This window comes from Gobius niger (genome assembly GCF_951799975.1).
Source record: "Gobius niger genome assembly, chromosome: 15".
NCBI classification, from domain to species: Eukaryota; Metazoa; Chordata; class Actinopteri; order Gobiiformes; family Gobiidae; genus Gobius; species Gobius niger.
Genome location: NC_136866.1, coordinates 7,830,322 through 7,854,561, shown reverse-complemented (window position 1 = coordinate 7,854,561; position 24,240 = coordinate 7,830,322). Strand labels below are relative to the sequence as shown.

Here is a 24,240-nt window from a genome sequence, read left to right as displayed (position 1 = left end):
GACTCCTTGGGTAAAGTTTCCTCACCTTGAAGACTTAAAGAGAGAACATTGCCATTTATTGCAGAATGAAGGACCTATTTTGATGTGGGGCAGTACAAATAAAAATGACAAAGTTGACTGAGTTAGTACGATAATCAATAAAGAGGCTCTAGCATGAAATTGAAGTTGAGCGTTTTATAAATCTAAACTGTTTATCTTTGGAGAGGGCCTTTGAGGTCCTGCAGCTGTGGTGTAATCAAACTTGTGCCCCTGGCAAAGGCATGGCGGGAGGACTGTCAAGGCTGCTGCAGGTAATACAATAAGCCGGGCCGCTGTTATTGTGTGGGAAACAAACAGAGGGAGTTCAGCACCACTTCAGCACCGGACAGCTCCCACTACAGGCTCACTGTGACTATTATGCCATAGTGTTCTGTGAGATGTGCTGCCTTAATCTATTCTAAGATTACAGTAAATGCTGTAGCCTATTTGACTGAGGATCATCTAAAACCTTTTTTCAACAAACATTTTATTTAATCAAGAACAATAATCTAGTCAAAGTGAGTTTCTGTAGAGGAAGGAGTTTTTGAGCTTGGACATTTTACAGTTTCTTAAAGTTTCTGATAATGATTGGAACTCAGTGAGTTGTTTTTAAGGCGAGGACTAAAACTTCAACTTTTGGTGTAGCCTTTTTGTTGTCCTGAGAGATGAATGGGGGGATGTGCACAATCAGTGGTGGCAAACTCATGTCTGTATCAGCTTCAAACCAGACCCAAAGATGACCCAAAACAGCAGCCCTGCTCACGCACATGCTTCGCTACCAGTCTCACCTGCTTTCTGATTGGTGGAGGCAATCCTTCAACGGGACAGGTCTGAGAGTTTAGTCCCACCTTCCCCCTAATATTGTGACTGACTTGTGCGTAAAGTAAGGGTACGAACGCGCAGAGCTCAGTGGCATTACATCATGGAGTGGTCTGCTGCAGGGGGCTTTGCGCGAGACACTAGATGGCACCACGTGGAGGGGGGGCGTGCGTGTGAGTGTGTGTGAGTGCCGAGGAGAGGAGAGGAGAGGGAGGGACACTGAGGGACGTGTTCAGAGCGGAGCCGCAGAGAGGGATGCTGCGCAGGTAGAGGCTGGCTGTGTCGATGGCTCCGACATTTTTGGGGGGGCCAAACAGGTGTCAGGGAAGTGTCGTCATTTGGGCCGGAAGCCGGACGGGGGGGTGGCAGCGTCAGAGGGAAAGATGGCAGCGAAGTCGGACGGCCGCGGGGTCGTCACCGGGTTCGCGCAGCTGCAGGACCTGGACGACCCTGGCAACGGCAGCTCGTTTCACATCTGCCACTGCTGCAACACGTCCTCGTGCTACTGGGGCTGCCGGAGTGCATGCCTGCACTACCTGCGCAGGAAGGGGCGCGGGAAACGGGTGGACACCACACACGAGCAGCGCCTCTGGCTTGACTGCCTCTGGATAGTCCTGGCGCTGGTCGTCTTCTTCTGGGACGTGGGCTCGGACCTGTGCCTTGCGGCGCACTACTATCACCGGCGGGAGTTCCTGTGGTCCGGACTCACGCTGTTCTTTGTGCTCGTGCCCTCGGTCCTGGTGCAGATTCTCAGCTTCAGGTGGTTCGTGCAGGACTACACTGGGGGAGGACTGGGCTCTGTGGATGGGCTCAGCAGCCGCAGAGCCACGGCCACTCTGCAGCGGCAGGATGCATGCTGTCAACTGTCCGTATGGGTCTGGCAGACGGTGCTCCATGTCTTTCAGCTGGGACAGGTGTGGAGGTGAGTGTAGCAGTCCACGTGACAAGTCATCCTTATGTTTTAAGGCATCCAACTGAGTTCATGTCTGCTGTTATTGTCTTCACTTGCTGGTGTAGCCTATATTGGGACATTGGCTGATCGCGATCGTTTCCTGTTTGATAAATTGATCTGATTTAAGTTTGCCTTTTTAAAGTTTTCATTTTTCTTTACTTATAATTGGGAGTCATCATTTCACTTTTTATTCTCAGAATAACCTCTAGTTCTGTTGTATTGATTGCGTTTGCCATGATGAGAGTGCGGGTTTGGACTGAGTCCTCTGGGTCTCTCTCAGATCGGACCCGACTAGTCTGGCCCTATGGCTCCTCCTACAATCACCTGGTGTAACCCTGGGTGCAGCCTGACTGGACTCACAATGAGCTCCATCACCACACACTCAGCCACTGTCTAATCACAACCTCACAGCAAGGACCCCCTCCCCATGACACTAAAAATCTCCACTACACTTTTATCTGCGTTGGCTGCAGATATTATCAAAGATTGGTTCACCATCAAACGCACTGGCAATAGCTCTTGCATAGACCATTCAAGATAAGATAAAAAGTTCCTAGAAATGTTTTTTTTAATCTTATTTTATTTTTGTATTGTCTCCTCATACAAGACACATATTCAGTTCTGTATACACACGTGTTTGGATGCCTGTATGAACGTGTGAATGGGTCATTGATGGAAAAGTGCTTTGAGTGTCCAATGAAGGTAGTAAGGAGCTATAAAAGTTTAGATGATTTAAAACTCACCCTTTTTATCCACTGCATGTCCTGTACAACCCTTGTAATGTTTTCCCAGCGCACAATTCCCTTTGAATTCCCCCTCTTTGTTCTATCAAGGAGACAGGTCGCAGCCTAAAATGTGTGTCCGTGCATCTGTGTACGAGTGTGTACGGTTGTTCCCATCGCTGCTTGTACAAACGGTTGCCTCATTTCACCCCTGTCTCTCTCTCTCTCTCTCAAACGGAGCAAGCCAGACGGCAAGCATGTATTTCACAAAACTAAACATTCCCATCTCAGACATGATGTAATCCATTTTCTCTGTGGCTTTGACATTCCTCCTTCTCATATGTGCTGATTGTAGGTGCACAGCTGGGCTACGGTGTGCTGTAGTTGTAAAAACGTGCATGGCGGAAGCGTCTGTGTTTGGGCTAGAGAGATTTTCTTTTTTTTCTTTTTTTTTTTTTGGTGCAGTCAGACGCAGTGGCTGGCATTTAATGGGAAGAAGTAACGCATGACGGCTGCTTGGAGACGAGTGCCAGCGGCTGGGAAAATGTAGAAGAGCAGAGGGAGGGAGAGAAAGAAGGGTCTGATTAGCAATGCACCCCACACAACTGTACAATTTTTGTGCTTTTTTTTTTGGGGCATTTTGTTTACCTCGCCACTGTGTTAACGCCAGTGTCATCCAATCATGCACGTTCACCCTGCACACAGAGTAGCATGTCTCCAAGCTGCCGGTTTGTCAATGCTTTTCTAAGATTTCCCCGATATGGATAAAAATAGCAGATTGGGGCTGAGCAGTCGCCTCATGATATCAAGTGCAAATCAGTGCTGTTAGTCCGAGCCGAGCTTTCCACGGCGAGTGCGTCCACTTTGCATTTCTCATCAGAGAGCATAGAGGCAGCACCTGAAGGCAGCGGCATTGATCAGCTCAGGTTTATTTACTGATGGGATTCAAATGACCCTTCACCTACATGTGCAGGAAATCACCAGCACAGACACTACTGGACATCTGTTTGGTGCAACATAGCGCGTGAGTGTGAGTGTTGGCTTGAGAACAGGACAAATTTGCATGTTTTTCTCAGGAGATATCAATATAGAATGGGCAGTCACTGGATTATTACAACCAAGCGCTTACTTTACAATACTGTACCTACATGGAAGTAGGATAGTACCTTAAAGTGTAAGGATGGTGATTATGGACTCATCAAAACAGCTGGACCTCTCTGACTTAAGGCCAACATCTCGTGACTGACCAGGTTGCTTCATCAGGGCTGTGTTGGGTGTCTGAAGCTCTGCAAGATGCATCCATGGGTTTGGTGACACATGATGATATTGTGCAGATGTTTAAAACCAGCAATCTCTGCCCAATGCCCTTTTTTTTGAGCAAGCTGTTTCAATTGATCTGACTTCATTGTACGGAACTTTGCAATTATGGTAACTACAGGTTAAATAATCATGGAAACAGGACACACACCGGTCATTCTGCTTTATTTGATAATAGGATGAGTCATAAGCAGGTATGAAAACATTATCAGTAATTTCCTGGTAGTAAAAAAGGAAACCGAGCTGCGAAATGCATTATTTGTCCCTCAATATTGCAAATTGCCATTTCTATCTTCAATGTTATTACTGCGGTGTAAAATAAAGTGGAACCATAATAATTGATGATGTGACTCTAAATGACTTATAGCAGTAGTTTCAAATAGTTGTGTATGTGTGTCAACATCAGTCGAAAAAGTCTCAGATAATGTTGTTGGGTCCCATTTTGAATTCTGCCTTCGTCATGTCTGTGCATTTGTCATTTTAACTTATTTCAAAGCGAAACACGCACCTCTCAGATCAATCATCAGTTGCCAGTCAGCGTGTCATTAAAATTTTAAAAAGGACAGAGCACAGCTGCTGTTCGTCTGCATCGGGATAGGCAGAGTGGTTACTTTTTTTTTTTTTTTTGTAGGAACATATTCCACAGACAGAGTCCTGGTAGTCCTGGGGCAGAAAGCAACCCCCGGACAGACCCTCTGTGTGGCTGGGAGAGCACAGGCATCTCCCCTGGTGGAAGGGTCTGGGGAAAGGGGGGGTGAGGCATCTTTATTTGGTCGACAGCCCCAGATAAGGGTATTGTAGCGGAGTCAGAAGTCAACTCAGAAAGGGACCAAGCAACTAACCAAGGAGAACAACAGACATCAAATAATCATAAAAAAGTTTGAAAGTAGTTCATTTTAGAGCTGTGGTCTATATATAATGTGGTGTACTTCTTTATTATAATACTATCTATATATGTATACAACCATTTAATAATGCCTGTTTGACTTTGGACTTTATACTGCTGCTATTTTCTTTAGTACACAGGGTAACTATGCCGTACTCACTATAGCGGTTTACACAATGTCTTCCTCGGTGTCATATATTAAACATATGTTGGAGTGAGCCCGGCGTAACAGCATGTGTGTTTGCGCCTTGTTGTGACAGCTCTGGTTCTGGGGCAGTGGGATCGTTGTCATGGCGACTGCTCCCCCCGGACATGATCCGCCTGGCTGCAGTCAGGGGTCCGGGGTCAAACACCGCTGTTGTCATCTTAGTGAGAGTCCGTAACCTCAGACCGAGGGGCAGCAGAGGCTGTTTGTCCATAAGCGGAGTACACGCATGTTTGTTTGAGACTGACTTAACTTTCCACTCAGGAGTTATTGCAGTAACGCTACGGGGTTGAGTGTGCCTGTCAAGTGGATCAATATAGTCAATCATAATAGGATCATTTTTTTCCAATAATAGATGAAACTATCTCAAAGGTAATAAAGCTGTAACATTATTCATAGAGTCCATATTCGATTATTATTATTTTGTTATTCTTCTTCGTATATGAGCTCATAGTACATTTTTTAGCCTCCAGAATAATGAAAAAGCTGATTAAAAAAATAGATGAATCATGTCTGAAATAAGTGCTATATTGAATTAGCTGCCGCTCACACCTGAGCCGAGACGCCAGGCTGGTTTTACAGTGATCTCCCGTTAATTGTTGACAGGGAGGATTCCTCCGACTGTAATTCCTTGTCACCACAGCCCTCTTTCTCTCATGTTGACGCTGGCGCTGAATCACCGCCGTCTCTGTGAGATTAGACATTCCCCTCACACACTCCCACTGAGTGGAGTCCTGGAGCTGCGATGGACAGCTTCATCAGTGCAAACCCAAATTAGAGCCTTCCTCAAAGAGAAGAGCAGCCCGTGTGGTGCTGAGGGGAAATCCCTGCACAGATGGGCGGGGTGCTGCCCCCTTTTTACATTTTATTGGAATAAGTTGTGTTTTTAATTTGGGCAGATGTTTGAACGTGATATTTCTACTTAACCATGTTTGACTTCATTTAAAACAGACTACAAAGTGTCATTTCGCAAGAATGGACAGAATGAACGGGGGATTTGTTATTGTTAAAATGTCTTGATGAAAAAGTGTGTTTTCTGTCTAAAAAAGCAAACTATGTCAAAGATAATAATCCTTGGTGAAGCCACTGCTTTGTTGTATCCTATGTGATATAAAGGGCTGAGGAATATTATGGCTGATGTGCATTGTAATGTAAGCTAATGGTCGATGATCTGGCAAAAAAAGTGTATAAGTTAATTTCTTCTTTTAAGCCTGTAAGAGATGACTGTACCGTTTGTCGGCTGTTTGTGAGAGTTATGCCTGTCACTCACTCTGCATGTCACAGAAGTGGGTGAAAGTAGACAGCATGTGTCTCTATTTGAGCATAGAGCTGCATAAATCACAATAATCTCTCCAAGTTGGAATTCAATTGACAATGCTTGATTTCATGTCCTCATTTATAACCCTCAACTATAACCTGTCTCCACTGGGTCAAATATAATATAAAACCTGCAAGCTGTGTTTACTTAAGACCTCCCCTTCCCTTCCCTCAGTTCAGATTCAGTCTTCTGTCAAACGTAAATGCTCCTGGACTTGTTTAAAATGTGCACAGTTAGCAGGATCATGACTTTAAAACATAAATCTATACCGTAACCTGCCAGTGTGTTCCGTGTCCTCTCTTCCACTTTCATACGTACTGAGCTCATCTGAGAACCTGATACAGGCGCTGATACATATCCCTAGTCCCTTATTGAAACTGTAAGCATTAACTACCTCACACAACATGACATTATGCTTCGATTAGATTAGTTTCCCTCTGGACAACAGCACTCCCACTCTTGTAGCCTGATGAAACTCGAATGAGCTGCAGCTGATGCACTTGCATGACTTTTGCGCACTGGTGACACACTGTGAACTTTGTGAAGCTTTGTATTATTTATCCAGCTATGGGAGATTTGCAGTGTTAGCCTCGTAAAACTTTGTGATGTATAGATTTTCTACACTTCCCTGGCTTAACGTGTTATGTGTGTGGGCAGAGTTGCTGTGCGTATTCAAATTGTGCAGTTCATTTTAATTCCTGTGGGGGAAAAAAACATATACAAGATGCTGGAGTGAAGCTGTAGTGTGGGCTTTCAATGCAGTTCTCTGTTACATTCAACCTTACAGGGCAGGGCAGCATGTCATTTTAAAGTCACACTGTGGAACATTCACAACTGTCACAGGCGTAGAGACAAGTCACGCTTCAATGTATTATGTTTGCACTGTGTAATGTTACACACTATGGTTTTATATATTAGCAAACTTGTAATACAGCAATAGAATATGAAGATACCAGAGCTAAAACTCAAAGATCTTCTAAATGTGGGGTATTACTCACAGACTGTAGTAGAGCTGGGTATTGTTACTTTAACAATACTTGGTCTTTTCCCCATCTTGATTGATCTTGATTTTCGATTTTATTTTATTTTTTCATAATAAATTAAATGCATCTCGCTGATTCATAAAATTAGATACATCTTTTATTCAAACTTCAGCTCAAACAAAAACAAATGTTTTCATCACGTCTCATTTAATGCACAAAAGTCTTCCATTGTCTCGCCCAAACTCCCAAACCAGGTACTGTTTGTGCCAAAGAAATGGCAGTAAAGCTGTCGATTATATAGTCCCATGACGATTATTGAGATTGACCAAAGGAGAAAATACGATTTCAATAAAATTTCGATTAATTGCCCAGCCCTACCTAAACAATACTTTTTCCGATATCTATCTAAAATATTTGTCATCTACCAGAAAACTGAACAGTAATGTGTGGAAGAAATGCAATACAATATTGGGTTCATCTCCAATGTCAAGAAATTGAGAGAAATTGTGGCCAAAAGTAAGGGGAAAAAAGGGGAAAAATAAAATAAAAATATTTGTAATGAAAAATAAGGGGGGGGAAATTGGGAAAATGAGAAAAAAATGGGGCAAAAATAAGAAAAAAAAAAGGGGGGTGAGTGGAAGGAGGAAAATTAGGCAAATATCGGGGGGAAATGGGCTAAATGGAGGGGGGCGAACATTTATTTGAGCTGAAACATCCAAGTCACTTCCTTTCATTCTGTCCCTGGACCAACGGCATCAAATCTTGGATCTAAAGATTTTTTTTCAGGAGCTGCTTTTGATACTTTTATTTGTTCAATACCAGTAATACCTAAAAAACATTTCAATACTGGTACCCAGCCCTAGACTGTAGTTACGTCACCCTGAGGGTGCTGTGTAGTCTTTAAAACCTGATAATCTTGTGATATCGACCTCTACAAACATGTTCAGAAAATCATGTGATTCTTGCATTAGTTTCGCAGCTCATATTCTCTCAAATGTCAAAAGTTTGGAAATTGAATCTTCAGTTTGAAGCGTAAACCAAAACCTAATCCCAGTTGCAATTCTTATCAGAAAAATTGCAGTTAGATCTCATTCTGAAATGTTGCAGCCGTATCATTCAACTAAAGGTCCCTTGTGTCCCATGATTGCAACAAATCGCCTATAACAAACGCATTGTTTAATCCGTCACTTTTAAAAAACTGTGCATCCTAGTCGCCCACTTTTCCCACTGGAGCCACACAATTTGCTGTAACACTCGTATTCCATGTTGGGATTACATTTTAATCCCAAACAAGAGCTGGCTCACCGCAGCGCAGCGCATGGAGACACCCTCTCACAGAGCGACGACTTGTGAGGCTGGTAAATATTAATACAGTCTGGGAAGGAGTCGCCAAAAGCCTTTTCTTGGCTGACTGGACCGCTTATAGTTGCCAAAAGAAAAAAAGAGAGAAGAGATCGTACATGCGGTGATGCGCGAGGTAGCGGTGATAATGTGCGAGCAGCCGTGCTGAATGGTTGAAAGGTTGCGACGTTGAAAAGACTATCCATATAATTAGGCTTTGTGAGATAACATTGGTGGGTACATCTTGTTCTTTCTGCAGTGACTGACAGCTCTGTCCATCCGGATCGCGTTGAGAGGCAGGATAAAAGTTTAAGGAGATCCAGTGGTTTCAAAAAGACTGGACAACAGAATGTCAGCATGTATTCTGGAGAGCCTTTTTCGACGATGCATTATTTACAGACGGCGCATTAAACTTGCATTGTAAATCAGGGAAACAATAATTTTCTCATTAGTGTTGATAACAGAGGAACCAAGCGCCTTCCTCAAAAGGCTCCAATTATCAGACAGTGGAGTGGCGAAAAATACAGGAGAAGGAGCCGGCAGAACATGTCACAGCGGGAGGCGCGCACAGACAGACAGCCTTAAATGATGGGGAAGGACAGCGCTGAGACGAGGGGCTGGGAAGAGGATTCAATCGCTGCTTTGTTTTTAGTTGCGGCAGAATTGGATTTCAAGCTGCTTTATTGAATTAGGGACCATTGATGGATACTGTTTGATCTGCCGTGCCATATTTCTGCAGTCGTAAATATATATTTATCTGGAGAGCCATATGAATCAGTGTCTTTTGTGCAGTTGGAGATGTGGCCCTCGGTGATTTGTTGTTTAAAAATACTGATGCCGTAAGCCCAGTAGTCCCTCGGGTGGCAGGACTGTTATGATGAGAGTGATAATTTAATACAACAAAGCTCTGTTTATTTGCTTAAAATCTGTGCTCCTGCAGGAGTTTGGTTTCTTTAATTTAGGTGTGAGGAAATGTGATTATTATATGAATTGTGCACTACATTACGCTGCACACTTGATCTTCAACAATAAATCCTCTCTCTCTCTCTACAGTGTGGTATTATCAAGGATGCACCATCTAAGGCCCACGTTTGTTTGGAGTATTCACAAGTTATCGTACAACTATACTGCAAAATCACATTAAATAACCTTGGAGTATGTTTTTACAACTGCTATACAACCAGGAAGGTCCAACTGAGATTTCAGAATCAGAGGGGAACCCCAGAAGAAACCTGTGCAGACACGGGGATAAAGTGCAAACTCCACATAAAAAGGTCCACTTACATAGTCCAGGAGCAGGACTATATGCAGGACTATATACCACCTTTCATGCCATTTTATTTTTGGACAATGTATGGACCGTACCTGTGTGTGTCTTTTAAATTGTCTCTGGTTTCTGATCAACCTACAAACAACACATTTCTGCTTAATGTTTGCCCCATTTAACCCCATCTCCTCTTAGATGCTGAATGGAAAAGTTGACTAAACCGCCAATGGCTGCTGCGAAGATCCTCCTCATGCTGTGCCAAACTAGAATCATTATGGCTGGACGGGTATAAAACTCCTAAAAATACACAAAGTCGCTGTTCCCGCTGCATAGCGAGAGCGCCGAGCTGGATGAATGAGTTTAGATAAAGTGCCTTGATTATGCCTGATTTAACTGCCTTGGGCCTGCCTTTTCAGCACATAAATATTCTGTAATAGAAGTCCCCACACCAGCCAGACACAGCGAGAATATTAAGCACACTGGCAGAGGTTAGCAGACACGGGCTTGTACCTTTTCACATACATAAAGGTGAGGCTTTTTACATACCTCTCCTCGCCACACATACTTGGCGATCGCAGCACACTCACCTGCCCTGTTTCTCGAGGCGCTGAGATCTAAAACACGTGCCGCAGCCATGGACAGTGCACCCCTGTCTCCCACTTTGTGCGACAGACTCCTGAGCTCTATCGTGCTCTAATAGTCTCCGTGTGCACCCCAGAGAGAGAGAAAGATCACATCATTAACACTAAAACATTACAGATGCACAGTACTTTGGTCAGTGATGGTACAGGAAACTGATGTATCATTTAACACACAAGGCAAAAGCACTATCTGAAAAACACCTGGCTTATATCTCAGCAACCATTCTCTTGATGCTGGGCACAATCGATCAAATAAACTTTGGAATGAGCTTTATTTGACTCATCCTTCTGTCCCAACAAGATTGCCATCCAGGATCGTGTTCAGGAGTAACTAGATAGAGGTTGTGCTGTCATAGGTACAAAATGATGCCGTCTGGGACAATTCACCCTAAGCTGTCCTGTCAAATAAACCCTATAAGCCATACAAACAAAATATTCTACCGTCTCAGGAAAAAAACATGTGATTGAACCTCATCCCTTGGTTGGAGGGAGAAACTGGAGGACACAGAGGAAACCATCTGGATACTGCCCAGTGTGTGAACAAGATGTAATTGGGCTTTCTTATTACTTTCATTGGTTTCAAACTTGGTGATTAGTATTCTTGTTCATACAGTGAAAGTGTAAAATTAGGCATTGGATATTTGGTCTTGTGGGAAGTAGATGTTGTTGCTCTGCTGCTGGTCTAGTCCTGCCCATTCGCTTTTCTTTGCAAAATGGGTTCAAATTCTCTCTTTTATTCCTACAGATTTCTGTTCTGTAGTTGCCCTTTCCTGACAACAATCGCACCATCTTATCTCATCGCAAATGCTTTGTTTCTGTGATTGGTTGCATGTCCGCCTCCCTCTGGGACTGTTCTTTGTAAATCCTCTTTGAATCCACTGAGAGACCAAACTGTTCTCTTGTACCGAGTGACCTACTTGTGTTTCTATTGCACTGCACATGCAGCACAGTGGTGGACACTCAGAAATCATCAATGAAAACCATTTAAAGCACCTCGTAGCATTTCACACTAACCCTAACCCAATACATAGAATGAAATACAAGCATTTATTTCATGACAGATACTTTCTCCTAAGACCTGACTTAACTTTACTGGGAGTGGAACGTCTCCAGCTCGTCTCCATGGAGATGTTGACTAAACGCAGCCAAATATGAGATTAAAATAAGTTAGGTTCTCATCTAAATCCATTATTTGATTACCCACTGCAGAAATAGCATTTTCTATGTTGACCTGGACATTAGGAGCATGCTTTGTATTGGCAACAGTATGATGCAAAATGTTTCACAGTGTGCCTTTAAATACTGTTCAGATATTAAAGGCACATAAGAGTTGGTACAAAATTAGAATGTCTTTTGTATTTTGGTTACTGTCCCTTTAAAACAATATACTTTTCTTTCAATGAATCCTCTGTTCTGAGCCCTGCAGATGGGATGCCAATATTAATGGTCTCAGCACTAATATGTGATGTGATATCACATGTTGGACACAAATGATTGAGTTTGCAGTTCACCCACGCCGCTGTTAAACTGTTTGCTCTGATCCTCTGTCACCAGCGTTGCACATGTGTTGAACTTGGCTTATGCCGGATTTATTGACTTTCAGTGTTGCGTGTTTGCTCAGTGCTTTGTGGGGCCTGTTCTGCTATTAATTACTACATCACCTCCATTTCCGATCTCTGCCTCCGAGGGCTTATTTTACTCAAAAATGTAGTCCAGCTTGATATCCAAAGAGTCTACAACAGCCTCTACAAGTAGGGGGAGACGACTTTTTGTGGATTAGCTTCTAGTCTGGAGCACTTCTCTCTGCATATTCACTTTTATTCTTGCTTTGAGGAAATCGTTATCTCAGCCCAGAGGAACACAGTGAAAATACTTACTCGCAAAGGTGATTTTTCATCCAGAGTCCCTGGCCTTTAATGGCTACATTTTTATATGTATTTATAATGCTCCTGCTGTAATAGGAGAGACCTGCTCTCCCAGAAGCCCCATTTCAGATCATCATGTGTTTTCCCGACACACACTCTCCATCTATTAGGCGGCGCATTACCATCTGTCCTTAGCTTAACAGATGTTTTTATTTTTATCTCGTCCAACAATGGTCCCATCGTTCATTTCATTTATTGCTTTTTTTAAGTGAAGCTTTAATCGTAGTCTATCTATTAAGACAAAGAGATAGGCTGCTTATATCCTCACAGAAAATGTGTTGAAAACCCACTACGAGACACTCCAATAAGGCGGTTATTAGGTTGAGAGAATTGTTCAATTTTCTAAGTCCAATTCCAATTTTGGATATTGGACTTGAAACAAACAATCATCAGACATCCAGAAAAATAGGCAAAATCCAGCTAATCAACACAGCTGCACAGGTTTTGATGTGTGGGAAAAAAAACAAATCACTTCTTCAGGACGAATGCTGGTGAATGAATATATCCATCTATACATCTGTATATATAATATATACAGTACATGTCAAAGTGGTGACAAATATGTTTTTAGCACCTTGTTTATAGAGGTGATGAGACGTTTTTACTGAAACATAGTTAACACAATTATATTTAAGATTTTTCTAAAAAAAAATTCAAAAAAGAAGAAGAAAAGAAAAAAACGTTCCTTATTGGACACTGATAGGAAGTGACATAGATAGAGGCAAACAATTTCAAGCTGTTCCTGTGCCAACCATGTTTTGTCAATGGTAAATGAGTCAAACTGCTCTGGAACTTTACCGCTAGCTATGTCACTTCCTGTCAGTAGCTTAAAAATTCAAGTAAAAATAACTTTTCTGCCCAACATTTCTTCATAAAATGACAACTTTACTGAAATAAAATGATGATTATTTACTTACAACAGATGTTATTCATCCAAATAAGTCATATTTTCAAAAGCATTGTCATATGTACCAGTCATTATGCCACGCTATGTCCTGTTATTATCTGCTCTGTTATTGGCGCAGTAAAATAGCCCACACCTCCTGTGCATCCAATCTAAATAAATTTAGAATTTATTAGCTCTGTACACAGTATATTCTCACATTGTTATCTTGGTATTTGATGGTGCAATATCCATGTCACAAGAATGCTTCCCCTTTCGAAATCGCAGAGGTCTTATGACTGAGATGTTAATGTAAATCTTTCAATACACAGTCTAACAACAATAAGTGTATCGTAACTTTCAAAAAAGTTCAGTTTTAGTCATGATTTATACATTTTAGTTTCATTTTAGCTTTGTGCTCACTTACCTTTTTTTGTTTAAAGTTAATGGAACGTGCTATGTTGAACTGTTTTTGTAAAATGTCAATCAATTTTGTAATAATTATTTTAATGTATTAGTTGTGCATAATGCTTTTCTAGATGCTCAAAGTCACTTGTCCATTCAGTCGTTGGCGGTAAGCTGCCCTGTGGTAGACTTATCACACAGCTTTTTTTTTCTCATATTGCACAGCCCTTGCATTGAAATAATCCAAGCCTATTGTAGTTTTCCTATTGCTGAACTACAGTGAGCTACAGGTGTGACCGCTGCTGCCTAAGAAGGATGAGTGTACATATCTGGCATTCCCTCACGACTAGTTAAAGTCATAATGAAGCGATTCCACTTTAAATGCCTGCGTTTCTCCCTGTGCTGTTTTCACATAAAGCAGCACTTGACCTCCATTTCTGTCAAAGAAACTGGATCATCTGGCTGCTGCCCCGTTACACTCCCTCTCCCCTCGCCTCTATCCTCCTGAAGCAGCGTCTTTTACTCCCCACAGAGCTCATTTCCACATCCTCCTTTTTTTACCGGCTCCTCACTTCTTCACTTTAGCCCATGCGCTTCTGACAAAACACCTCATCTGCTACACACCGCGGCTGTGCTATTGCTGTGGATCTATAGCTTTTCACTCCCACTTATTTATGGACTGTTGAAGAGCATACACACAATAGGCAGGATCAATACCGCCGTGAAAGAGAGAGGTAACCACAATCTGAAGGGTCTATAGAGGTGTGATGGCCATATAAATGATCTGTACGTGTGTGAGAAATATATCCAACTGACAGTAAGACCTGTCCAAATATCTTAGGCTGTTGTTATTTGGGAAAGAGCTCTGTTATGGTTAGTTATAGGGTAAGGTGCTTATCTACAGGGGGAACCAGATGCTTACACTTTATAAAAAGACACATTTGCATTTTTTTCCTCACTGTCTGACATGAAAACACAACTTTTACTTTTTAGGTCAATTAGAATTTTTAAAATTATTTCTATTAGCTAAATGTCAGAATAATTTACAGACATTTCGTTAATATTTGGTAGCATTGCCTTTAAACTGTCTAACTTGGGTCAAACATTTTGGATATCCAACTTCTCACAATAGTTGGCAGGAGTTTTGGCCCATTCCTCCAAACAGAACTGGTGTAACTGGTGTAGCCTTTTCAGCTCTGCCCATACATTTTCAACTGGATTGAGATCAGGACTTTGTGATGACCACTTCACAACATTGACTTTGTTTTCCTTAAGCCACTTTGTAACCAGTATTGGCCATATGCTTTGGGTCATTGTCCATTTGGAAGGCCCATCTGCACCCAAGCGTTAACTTCCTTGCTGATGTCCTGAGATGTTGCTCCGATGTTCTTTCTTCATGATGTCATTATTTTGTGAAGTGTACCAGTCCCTCCCACAGCAAAACAACCCCACAGCATGATGCTGCCACCCCCGCATGACAAAGTTGGGATGGTGTGCAAGATTCACCCTTTTTCCTCCAAACGTGAGGATGGTCATTATGGCCAAACTATTCAATTTTTTCCTCCAAGTATTTATCCTTTTTTTCTTTGCCAACTCCAAACTGTCTTTTTGATGTTTATTTGGGAGTACGAGCTTCTTCCTGGCAGAGTACCCTCTCAGCCCATGTCGGTACAGTACTTGTTTCACTCTGGATAATGACACGCTCTTTCCAGGTTCAGCATCTTCACCAGGTCTTTTGCTTTTGTTCTTTGGTTGATATTCACATTTCAGACCACAACACGTTCATCTCTGGGACACGGAACCTTCTTTCTGATCTGTATGATGACTGGTATTTCCATCAGACACTGAGGAAAAAAGTGCAAATGTGTCTTTTTATGAAAAGTATGTAAACTGAACTGAAGGAAGAAGTATTACATGATGTGAGAGATACATTTCTATTTTCATCTATCTCTATGAATAATTTTTTCCAAGAAAGAAAGGATCTGTTAAAACTTTAGTCAAGGCATGCAAAAGTAAAAGGAATAGTTTGCGTGTCTGAATCTGACAGCCCAAAGATCAAGTGTAATTGAAAGTCTCTTATTTTGCATGTATTTGAAGATGTGTCTTCAAAAGACAGTGGCACCAGTCAGAATGGGAGGATCATGAACTGTTATCAAATGGGATAACAGGACTGCTGTTCAATCAGGACTATGATAGACTGAAGTGTGTACTACACACTGGTACACACAGATGTGAATATGTGAGCATGAGAGAAGCTTCCTTAGCACCCCTCACAGAGGACCACATTGTTTGAGTCTAATCATGGCCGACGCTCCAGGCGTCACTTTGATAAACAGACAATCTGTGCTTATAAATAATTAAAGAAGCCGTTAGTTTCACAGTGTCACACTGCTCTGGTTCTCATATGTGCACACTTATGCACTGTTAGTGAGCGGCTCCTCTCTGAGAAATGAGGAAACAGTGTCAGAGCATTAGTTTTAGTGAAAACAGAACCTGTCACTACAGTTCAGCGAAGGCAGCAGAACAGCTGACGGCAAAAAGTGGAAAACGCTGCTGCTGCATCAGAAACGGGAAAGTCAAATTACTGAAAAAAATGTTTTGACTTATTCTTTTAGTTGTGACTGTGCAATATCTGTTAATATTCATTAATACATTATTAATATTAATATTCAAATCCAAATAAACTCAAGCTGAACTGCTTGAATCTGGCGCCCGATGCTTTTGCAAAGCGAGATTTGGTTTGGCCTACATGGAGTTTTGAGGTGTATCTACTTCCATCTGCAACCATTTTCACTTTTCCTCTCAGAACTCTAGTCTTCATCTTCAACCACCTGCTTTTCCCAGTTAATTTTGCAAAGCATGAAGGTTGCGCAAATGTATATGCCAAAGGAAGTGTGAATTTCAGCAGCATTTGTGAGACTGTGAGACCAACCAGCTGCTACCTTTCCTAAACAGCCAAAACAATTTGAAAGAATAAACATGAAATCCATATGTTTTTATCCCAACGTTCAGTCGCAAAGTCAGAATCCCTGGCTGTTACAAAGCCAAAGTGTAAACTTGAATTGAGGAAACTCTCTTACTTTCTTAACAGATGTGTTTAGCTAATGTGCAAAGCAGAAGCAGATTGCAAGTGGGCGAGACTTACTATTATAGAATAAAGTTTGTTACAGAAAAGAAAAGCAGAGGTTGTGTCGCGCTGAAGAGGCCGTTGGTGCTGATGAGCTTCCACGTTTCTGTCTTCAGAGGAAGCTTTCCCTCTTTGAGAAGCTTGTCAGGCTTGTAAAGTGCAATCTAAATCAAAATAAGCCTTTTTTTTTGTTCGGATTGCCCATAGTTTTCAGGTTGTGTGTATCTAGGTCAATGCTTTGTATGTTTGGGAAGATATAGCTCACAAGGAACAAATCAGTCCATTTAATGAAATTTACAATTTCCGGATTTGATTTTTTCCTTTTTTAATTCTATCTTGACTTGCCCCCTATCTGCTGTGGCTCGGCATTGTTCTGCTGTACGCTCCCTCTGCAGAGAGTTCTGGGGAAAAGCAGTCAGTGAGATATTTTGAGCCAGCGTGTCTGAGTGGATTAGTCCAGTCTTCCTTTAAGGGAAGGAACAGTGCAAAATCGGCTACTGCCACAATTCTCTCCCTATGGTACAAATATGTGGATTAAAATTTGTATGGGAAGGCGCCACAATAATAATCTCTAGAAAGCTGAGCAGTTATTTAAGGTAAACTCATTTTACCCATGCCATTATTGCAACGTTTCCATTTTATGTGAAACTAATTTAAGGGTCTATAAATCAAGACACTTTTACTGCAGAATTATGTGTGGAAAAACTTCACTGCTTGACAAATTGCGTTCGTGTTTTTATTTGATTTTTAAAAAGTAAGTTCATTTTCACATTTCCCTCCTGCGCTTATGCTTGATTTGCTGGTGTCTGTTATGCCCCGATATCATCTCTTTATTGACATATTTGGGAGTTTTAAAGAATAGTGTTTTGCTTCAGAGTGAGTGAAGCGGTTGTTTATCTTTTAGCTTCTTCCCACGCACTGCCATGGGAGATTTTCTGCCGCTATTTGTCTTTTCTGGCCCGACACATCTCTCCTCTGTCTCACCTTCCCACTGGGCACAAATCTATCGGCTCTTTGAGGACCGAGAGTGAATGGAGCACAAATATGGAAGGATACCGTCACACACACCGAGAGTATACCACACTGGATCTGCGGAGCCCGGCGTGTTTCTCTGGTAATGCTCAGGCCTAATAATAAATCCCGTTTGGCAGCTTTCCTTTAGCGCTGCTGTTCCGAGGATTGTCGATTAATCAACCAGACACATGTCCTGATAGGGAGGTCTTATTCTGGATACTTGTTCACATCTTAATCTACTGGGAAAATATGGCTTTATTTTGCACAATCAATAAATGCTTCTAATATTCCGCCGACCCCAAATGAGACAGGATGTTTGCATATGATATAGCATGACCTAAATAACTACATTGTAATTTTGTGTGTAAAGCGTTAAGGCCTCTGCTGGTCGGCATCATGACCAAATCTGCTGCTCTAACCCAGCCAGCCAAGGTACTTCATGGACTCTCCCCAGCGCCGTGTGTATAAGTAGAAGCCGGAGCCCTGCTTTGGACCGCTGACGATGATTCGATGTGCCATGTTTCATTTACACCTGTCCCTGCCAAGACGGCGTGAAAGAGATGGAGCCAAAACACTAATTTGTTCAAGGTTTCTCAAGGGAAACTAATCAACATGCCTCAAATCACACTTCATTTATAAACCAGGAGACTACAGCTCATCAGGATGCAGGACGTATTTGGAAGGAGACTGACATAAAAGTGCACTTTCTCGTAAAAAAAAAAAAAAAAGCCTGCTGCAGTGTCAACATTTATTGCAGCTCTTTGTGGTCAGTGACATGCAGAGAAATATCGTTACTTAATTTTGCCAAAACAAGGCTTCATATATAAATATCTGACTGTTTCTATATTTTGTCCCTAACAAAAAAGAAGAGAGAAGTTTTTCCTGAAGATTGCTGGATTACTGTTGTAACATTTGACTCGTCCATCCCAAAATTGTCTCTTCTTCTGTAAAGCTGTCTATAAGTCACAGATGTCCTTTAGCTTCTCTAGTACTGTACTGTATGTCTCTCAGTCGACACATTGCTGTGTTAAAAGCCTGCATTTTTCTGCACTTAACGCGCGATGATTGCTGAACCCTGCCTCCATCTATTTATGTTTATTTACTCAAGTCTGAGACTCAATAAGCTGGGTGCAGAGCGGGCGCCAAGTGCATGTGGGTGTAAAAGTCTAAAGTGGAGAATGCCGCCATGCCTTTGATTGACATTTAATCACCATGGCAACGAGTGGGCTGCGAGAGAGACGGCTCCACTGAGTGCTTTTAGTCGCCAGGCTGCAGCGGACGCCAATCTGAGAGAGGTGATGTAATGTGCAGCGCTGGGCTGTCCCAGAGTGAACCCTTCAGTGTATAACAAAGAGGCAGGTTCCCAACAGAGTTTAGGCCTGAACTCAATCCTTATGCAGCTGTTACACAACTAGACATTATTGATCCGCAGTTTTATAGTTATCGTCAGTCACAAAGTTCAGTTAAATTCACTTAAGTAGAGTTTTTGAGGCTCTGTACTTTAATTAAGTTATGTTTTTGTTTACTTTTTACTTTTGTTCCACTTGAAAGATAAAATACTCAGCTACTTTTCTATAAAAGCTTCAAAACAAAAAGTAAATTTGGTCAGGTGCTTTGTTAATTTTAAAAGCCTAATAATGCACGCTCTATGAACAGTAGGAGGCGCTGTGCAAATGTACTGTCATTGCCACTGAATTAGGACAAGGAAGAAGGTTTGGGGGAAGTTTGGGCACAATTTTTGAGTTTTTTTCATATCCCTTGCAGAAAAGCTATTTGTATTATGATTAAATCTTTTTTTCCGAAACAAAAGAAAGAAAAGTCTGCACAGTCAAGTACAAAAAGGTGTCCCTGTTTAAATGGGGGAATCACATCTTAATTAAATGTTCTGTGACAACCAGCTCTTGCCTGTCGGATACCACTGTATTTCGGGTGTTAACCTCTCCCTCCTGCTGCCTCGTGTTCATTACTTTCGACAATCTCTGGCAAAAGCGGCTGACTCTGACACTGCTGATTCCAGATGGTGTTGTTGTCAGCCCTAACGTACGGCGTTGACTCATCCCTGTCTGCCTTTGCCTCTACCTCAGCCCCCCTCTGCTCCGCTCTCGCACTTCTGTCTGCAAAAGTGTGGAACCGCCATGCGAGCAGTCACTCCAGCGTGTGTGCGCTGAATTTTTAAAACGAGCTCGAGAAAAGCAAAGACAGGGAGATCCCAACAAAATCCCCCAGAGCTTGGGAATGTTTGTTTTGGATATCAGCCAACGCACGCTCTATTTATAATATGTTTACAGTATCGCTCATGCCATACTATTTCTTTTTGCTGCTGCCTTTACCTCTGAGTATCGAGCAGAGAGGTGATACAACACTTCTAGTTTCCATAGCATCACCTCGCAAGCATATACACCCCGCTGGGAACCAAATGTAGGGGCGGTCAAAGTCGTATTTTTTGCAGATGGAGTCTTTTCAGCATGAGGTCTACTCTCATGAGAAAGTCTGGCCAAAAGGATGCTTATGCTGTCGCTCGTGTAAGATGTCCTTGGCGTTTTATCTTGTAACACAGTTATATGATTTGTCCTCTGCTTTACAGTGGACAGTAGTGTTTCCCCAAAGTTAGAAGTAAGCACTTTTTCTTTAAGTACAAAATGTTGTTGTAAGCCTTTGAGATGACGCAAGTTTTAGAATATATCCAAAATACTTCCTACGCAGACTGTCCAAATTGAGTGAATCACCCATGTGCCAGTGTTTGTGAAAGACCAGGATTCACATGTTTTGCTCATTGCTTGGCGTGAGACAGTCGCAGGGGCGGAGGGAAAGTTTGGTTAAAAATAAAACATACTGTTGGAGGGATAGTTGTAGGTTATAGAATAATAACCCACTTTTTTTTAGATCCAAATCATAAACAAACAACACACATAAACTATCTCCTGCTAATCCCGTTTTTATATGTGTGTCGCTGGAAGTCGACCAAAAAAAAAAAAAAAAGACAACATAAAAATGAAAAGAAGCAACACAAATCATCAAAACTTCCAAAGACGGTTTGAAAGAGCCTCATATCATTCAAATTCACAGCGAAAGGAACAGGCCTGAGCTTTGTCCATGCGGAGAAGAAACATGAAGCAGAGGTACGTGATTAAATATGATTACAATAAATGTTATAAATGCAATGTCAATAATACACTGCGTTCCAAGTTATTATGCAAATTGTATTTTTGTGTCAAAAAGGAAAAAAATATATATATATGAAACTCATGGATGGTATCGTGTCTCGGGGCTCTATGAATCATTGACATTAATCTCAGAGACCTGGGATAATTAGTTTTCAGGTTAAGCCCAGTTAAGGGAAAACTACTGAAAAAGGATGTTCCACTTTATTAAGCAGATCATCATTTTCAAGCAATATGGGAAAGAAAAAGGATCTCTCTGCTGATGAAAGGCGTGAAATAGTTGAATGCCTTGGTCTAGGTATGAAAACCTTCGATATTTCATGAAAGATTAAGCATAATCATCATACTGATAAGAGATTTGTGGATGATTCAGAGCACACTCCGGTTTGTGCAGATAATGGCACAATATGGACGGTTTCTGCCAGACAAACACATCAGATTAAGAGAACAGATGCTACAAAGCAGCATATATTATTTGAAGCTGCTGGTGCCTCTGGAGTCTCCCGAACATCAATGTGTAGGACCCTCCAGAGGCTGCAGTTGTGCATAAACCTTCTATTCAGGCCTCCCCTAAACTGTTCATTGAAGCTGAAGAACAGAAACAGCTGCAACGGGCTCAGAAATACATAAAGACTCATTTTCAAACAGTCTTGTTCACTGATGAGGCCGTGTAACCCTGGATGGTCAAATCAATGGAGCAGTGGTTGGTTGGTGAATGGCCACCATGTCCCAACAAGGCTGTGACATCAGTAAAGAGGTGGCGGAGTCATGTTTTGGGCCAGAATCATGGTGAGAGAGCTAGTCGGCCCCTTTAGGCCCTTTGCGGCTCCCTGAAGGTGTGAAAATGACCTTTGAAAAATATGTGGAGTTTCTGACTGACCACTTTCTTCTATGCTACAAAAAGAAGAGCGGTGCTTTCCCTAACAAAATCATCTTCATGCATGACAACGCACCATGTCCTGCTGTAAAGAAAACCTCTGCATCACTGGCTGCTATGGGCATACAAGGAGAGAAACTCATGATGTGGACCCCATCCTTTCCTGACCTCAACCCTATTGAGAACCTTTGGAGCCTCAACAAAAAAAAACTTCTATGAGGGTGGGAGGCAGTTTTCATCCAAACAGCAGCTCTGGGAGGCTATTCTAACATCCTGCAAACAAATCCAAGCAGAAACTGTCCAAAAACTCACAATTTTAATGGATTTAAGAATTTTGAAGCAGCTATCACACAAGGGCTCCTATGGTCAAATATAACTTGACCTGTTAATATTTTTTTTTCTTTTCTTTTGATTTCAGTAAATATGACCTCCTAATGCTACAAATTCAACAAATGACCATTTTCAGTTAATTACAAGCTTTAAAATGTATTGAAACGATGAATTGCATAATAATTTGGAACAGTGGATTTTGAGATTTTTACTATATTTATTTTTGAAAAAAATACTGTTATCACTGGGAGATTTTTTCCACCACATTTAAATGATCCTCTACCAGCTAAAGACTTGAAAATTAGTCTGACTCTCATTTGTGTTGACAATTTAGAAAATCTTTGAAAAATGTCATTTGCATAATAATTTGGAACACAGTGTAGTAATAATGCATTGGTTTTATATAGCGCTTTTCTAGACACCCAAAGACACTTTACATTGCTTTATTCATTCACTCAATACTTGATGGTGGTAAGCAACTATTGTAGTCACAGCTTCCCTGGGGTAGACTGACGGAAGCGAGGCAACCAGTCTCTGACCACCACCAACCACTCACTCACTCACTCACTCACTCACTCGGTCTCCCAACCAAGTACCGACCAGGCCCTTCTCTGCTTAGCTTCCAAGGTCTGGTGGGATCTGGTAGAGTAGCTAAAGTATTTATAATCTTATAATGGGTCATTTACCTGCAATTTTAGTAGACCAAAACTAGACTAAAATTGACTAAGATCAAGATTTAAACAAAGGTAAAGCACAACTAAGGAACTCATGCCCCTAGAGGCCATAAGCGCCACTGCACTGTTTCGGGTTTTTTACTCATGAATTGTCCGTGAGAGTAAATACTACGCTGACAGAAAAGACAAAGGGGGAGAGGGATATTGTACATCCAATTACACAATGGACATCATTTTATGCTGCTTAAGTGGCGCTAGCCCGCAGCTAGCTTTGCCCGTTTGTCTGTTAGCTTCTTCTTCGTGATTCCATTAGTGTGTATTGCGCCTCCGACCTGGAGCAGGGAGAGTTGCAAGCATGGTTTTCTGTCTAGAGACACCAGGGGTAGATGAAACCCCAATCATCCCATTAACAAATGTATTACCCACAGAGGGACTACGGAAAGGATTTATTAAGGTAAACAAGTTACATAGTACTGCTTTAAAATATATTGTCAAAATTAACACGGACTCCAATGTAATGATCTAATTCATTTGTCCACTTGTATAATGACCGATAAAGCAACCGTAAGATGCATGTGTCAGATGGCCCTGTTGTGAAACATAGATCAACAATAGAGTGGATGGTATTTTCAATCAATGACATGTTAATGTTTATGCAATATACTGCTAAATAAGTCCATCCATCCATCCATTTTCTTCCGCTTTATCCGGGGCCGGGTCGCGGGGGCAGCAGTCTCAGCAGAGATGCCCAAACTTCCCGATCCACACACACCTCCTCCAGCTGTTCTGGGGGGACCCCGAGGCGACACCAGGCCAGCTCGGAGACATAGTCCCACCACCGTGTCCTGGGCCTTCCACGAGGCCTTGTCCCACTAGGACATGCCTGGAACACCTCCCGCGGGAGGCGACCAGGAGGCATCCGAAACAGATGCCCGAGCCACCTCAGCTGGCTCCTTTCGACGTGAAGGAGCAGCGACTCTACTCCGAGCTCCTCCCGGGTAACTGAGCTCCTCACCCGATCTCGGAGGGTGCGCCCAGCCACCCTGCGAAGGAAACTCATTTCGGCCGCTTGTATTCGCGATCTTGTCCTTTCGGTCATGACCCAAATCTCATGACCATAGGTGAGGGCGGGAACGTAGATCGATCGGTAAATCGAGAGCTTTGCCCTCCGACTCAGCTCCCTCTTCACCACGACAGACCGATACAGCGACCGCATCACTGCTGACGCCGCACCGATCCGTCTATCGATCTCACGCTCCATCCGTCCCCCACTCGTGAACAAGACCCCGAGATACTTGAACTCCTCCACTTGAGGCAAGGACTCCCCACCGACCTGAAGAGGGGAAGCCACCTTTTTCCGGTGGAGAACCATGGC

General features: G+C 42.3%; 1 protein-coding gene across 1 annotated transcript in view; it reads left to right on the top strand.

Moving 5' to 3' along the window:
- The first annotated feature begins 697 nt into the window (after positions 1 to 697).
- The window catches only part of xkr6b (XK, Kell blood group complex subunit-related family, member 6b), a 55,333-nt gene continuing 31,790 nt past the window's right edge, over positions 698 to 24,240 (top strand). Inside the window, exon 1 of the mRNA XM_079572125.1 lies at positions 698 to 1,759. Within this exon, the coding sequence (XP_079428251.1) occupies positions 1,221 to 1,759 (539 nt within the window). The 5' untranslated portion in view covers positions 698 to 1,220. The remainder of the gene's footprint in view (positions 1,760 to 24,240) is intronic.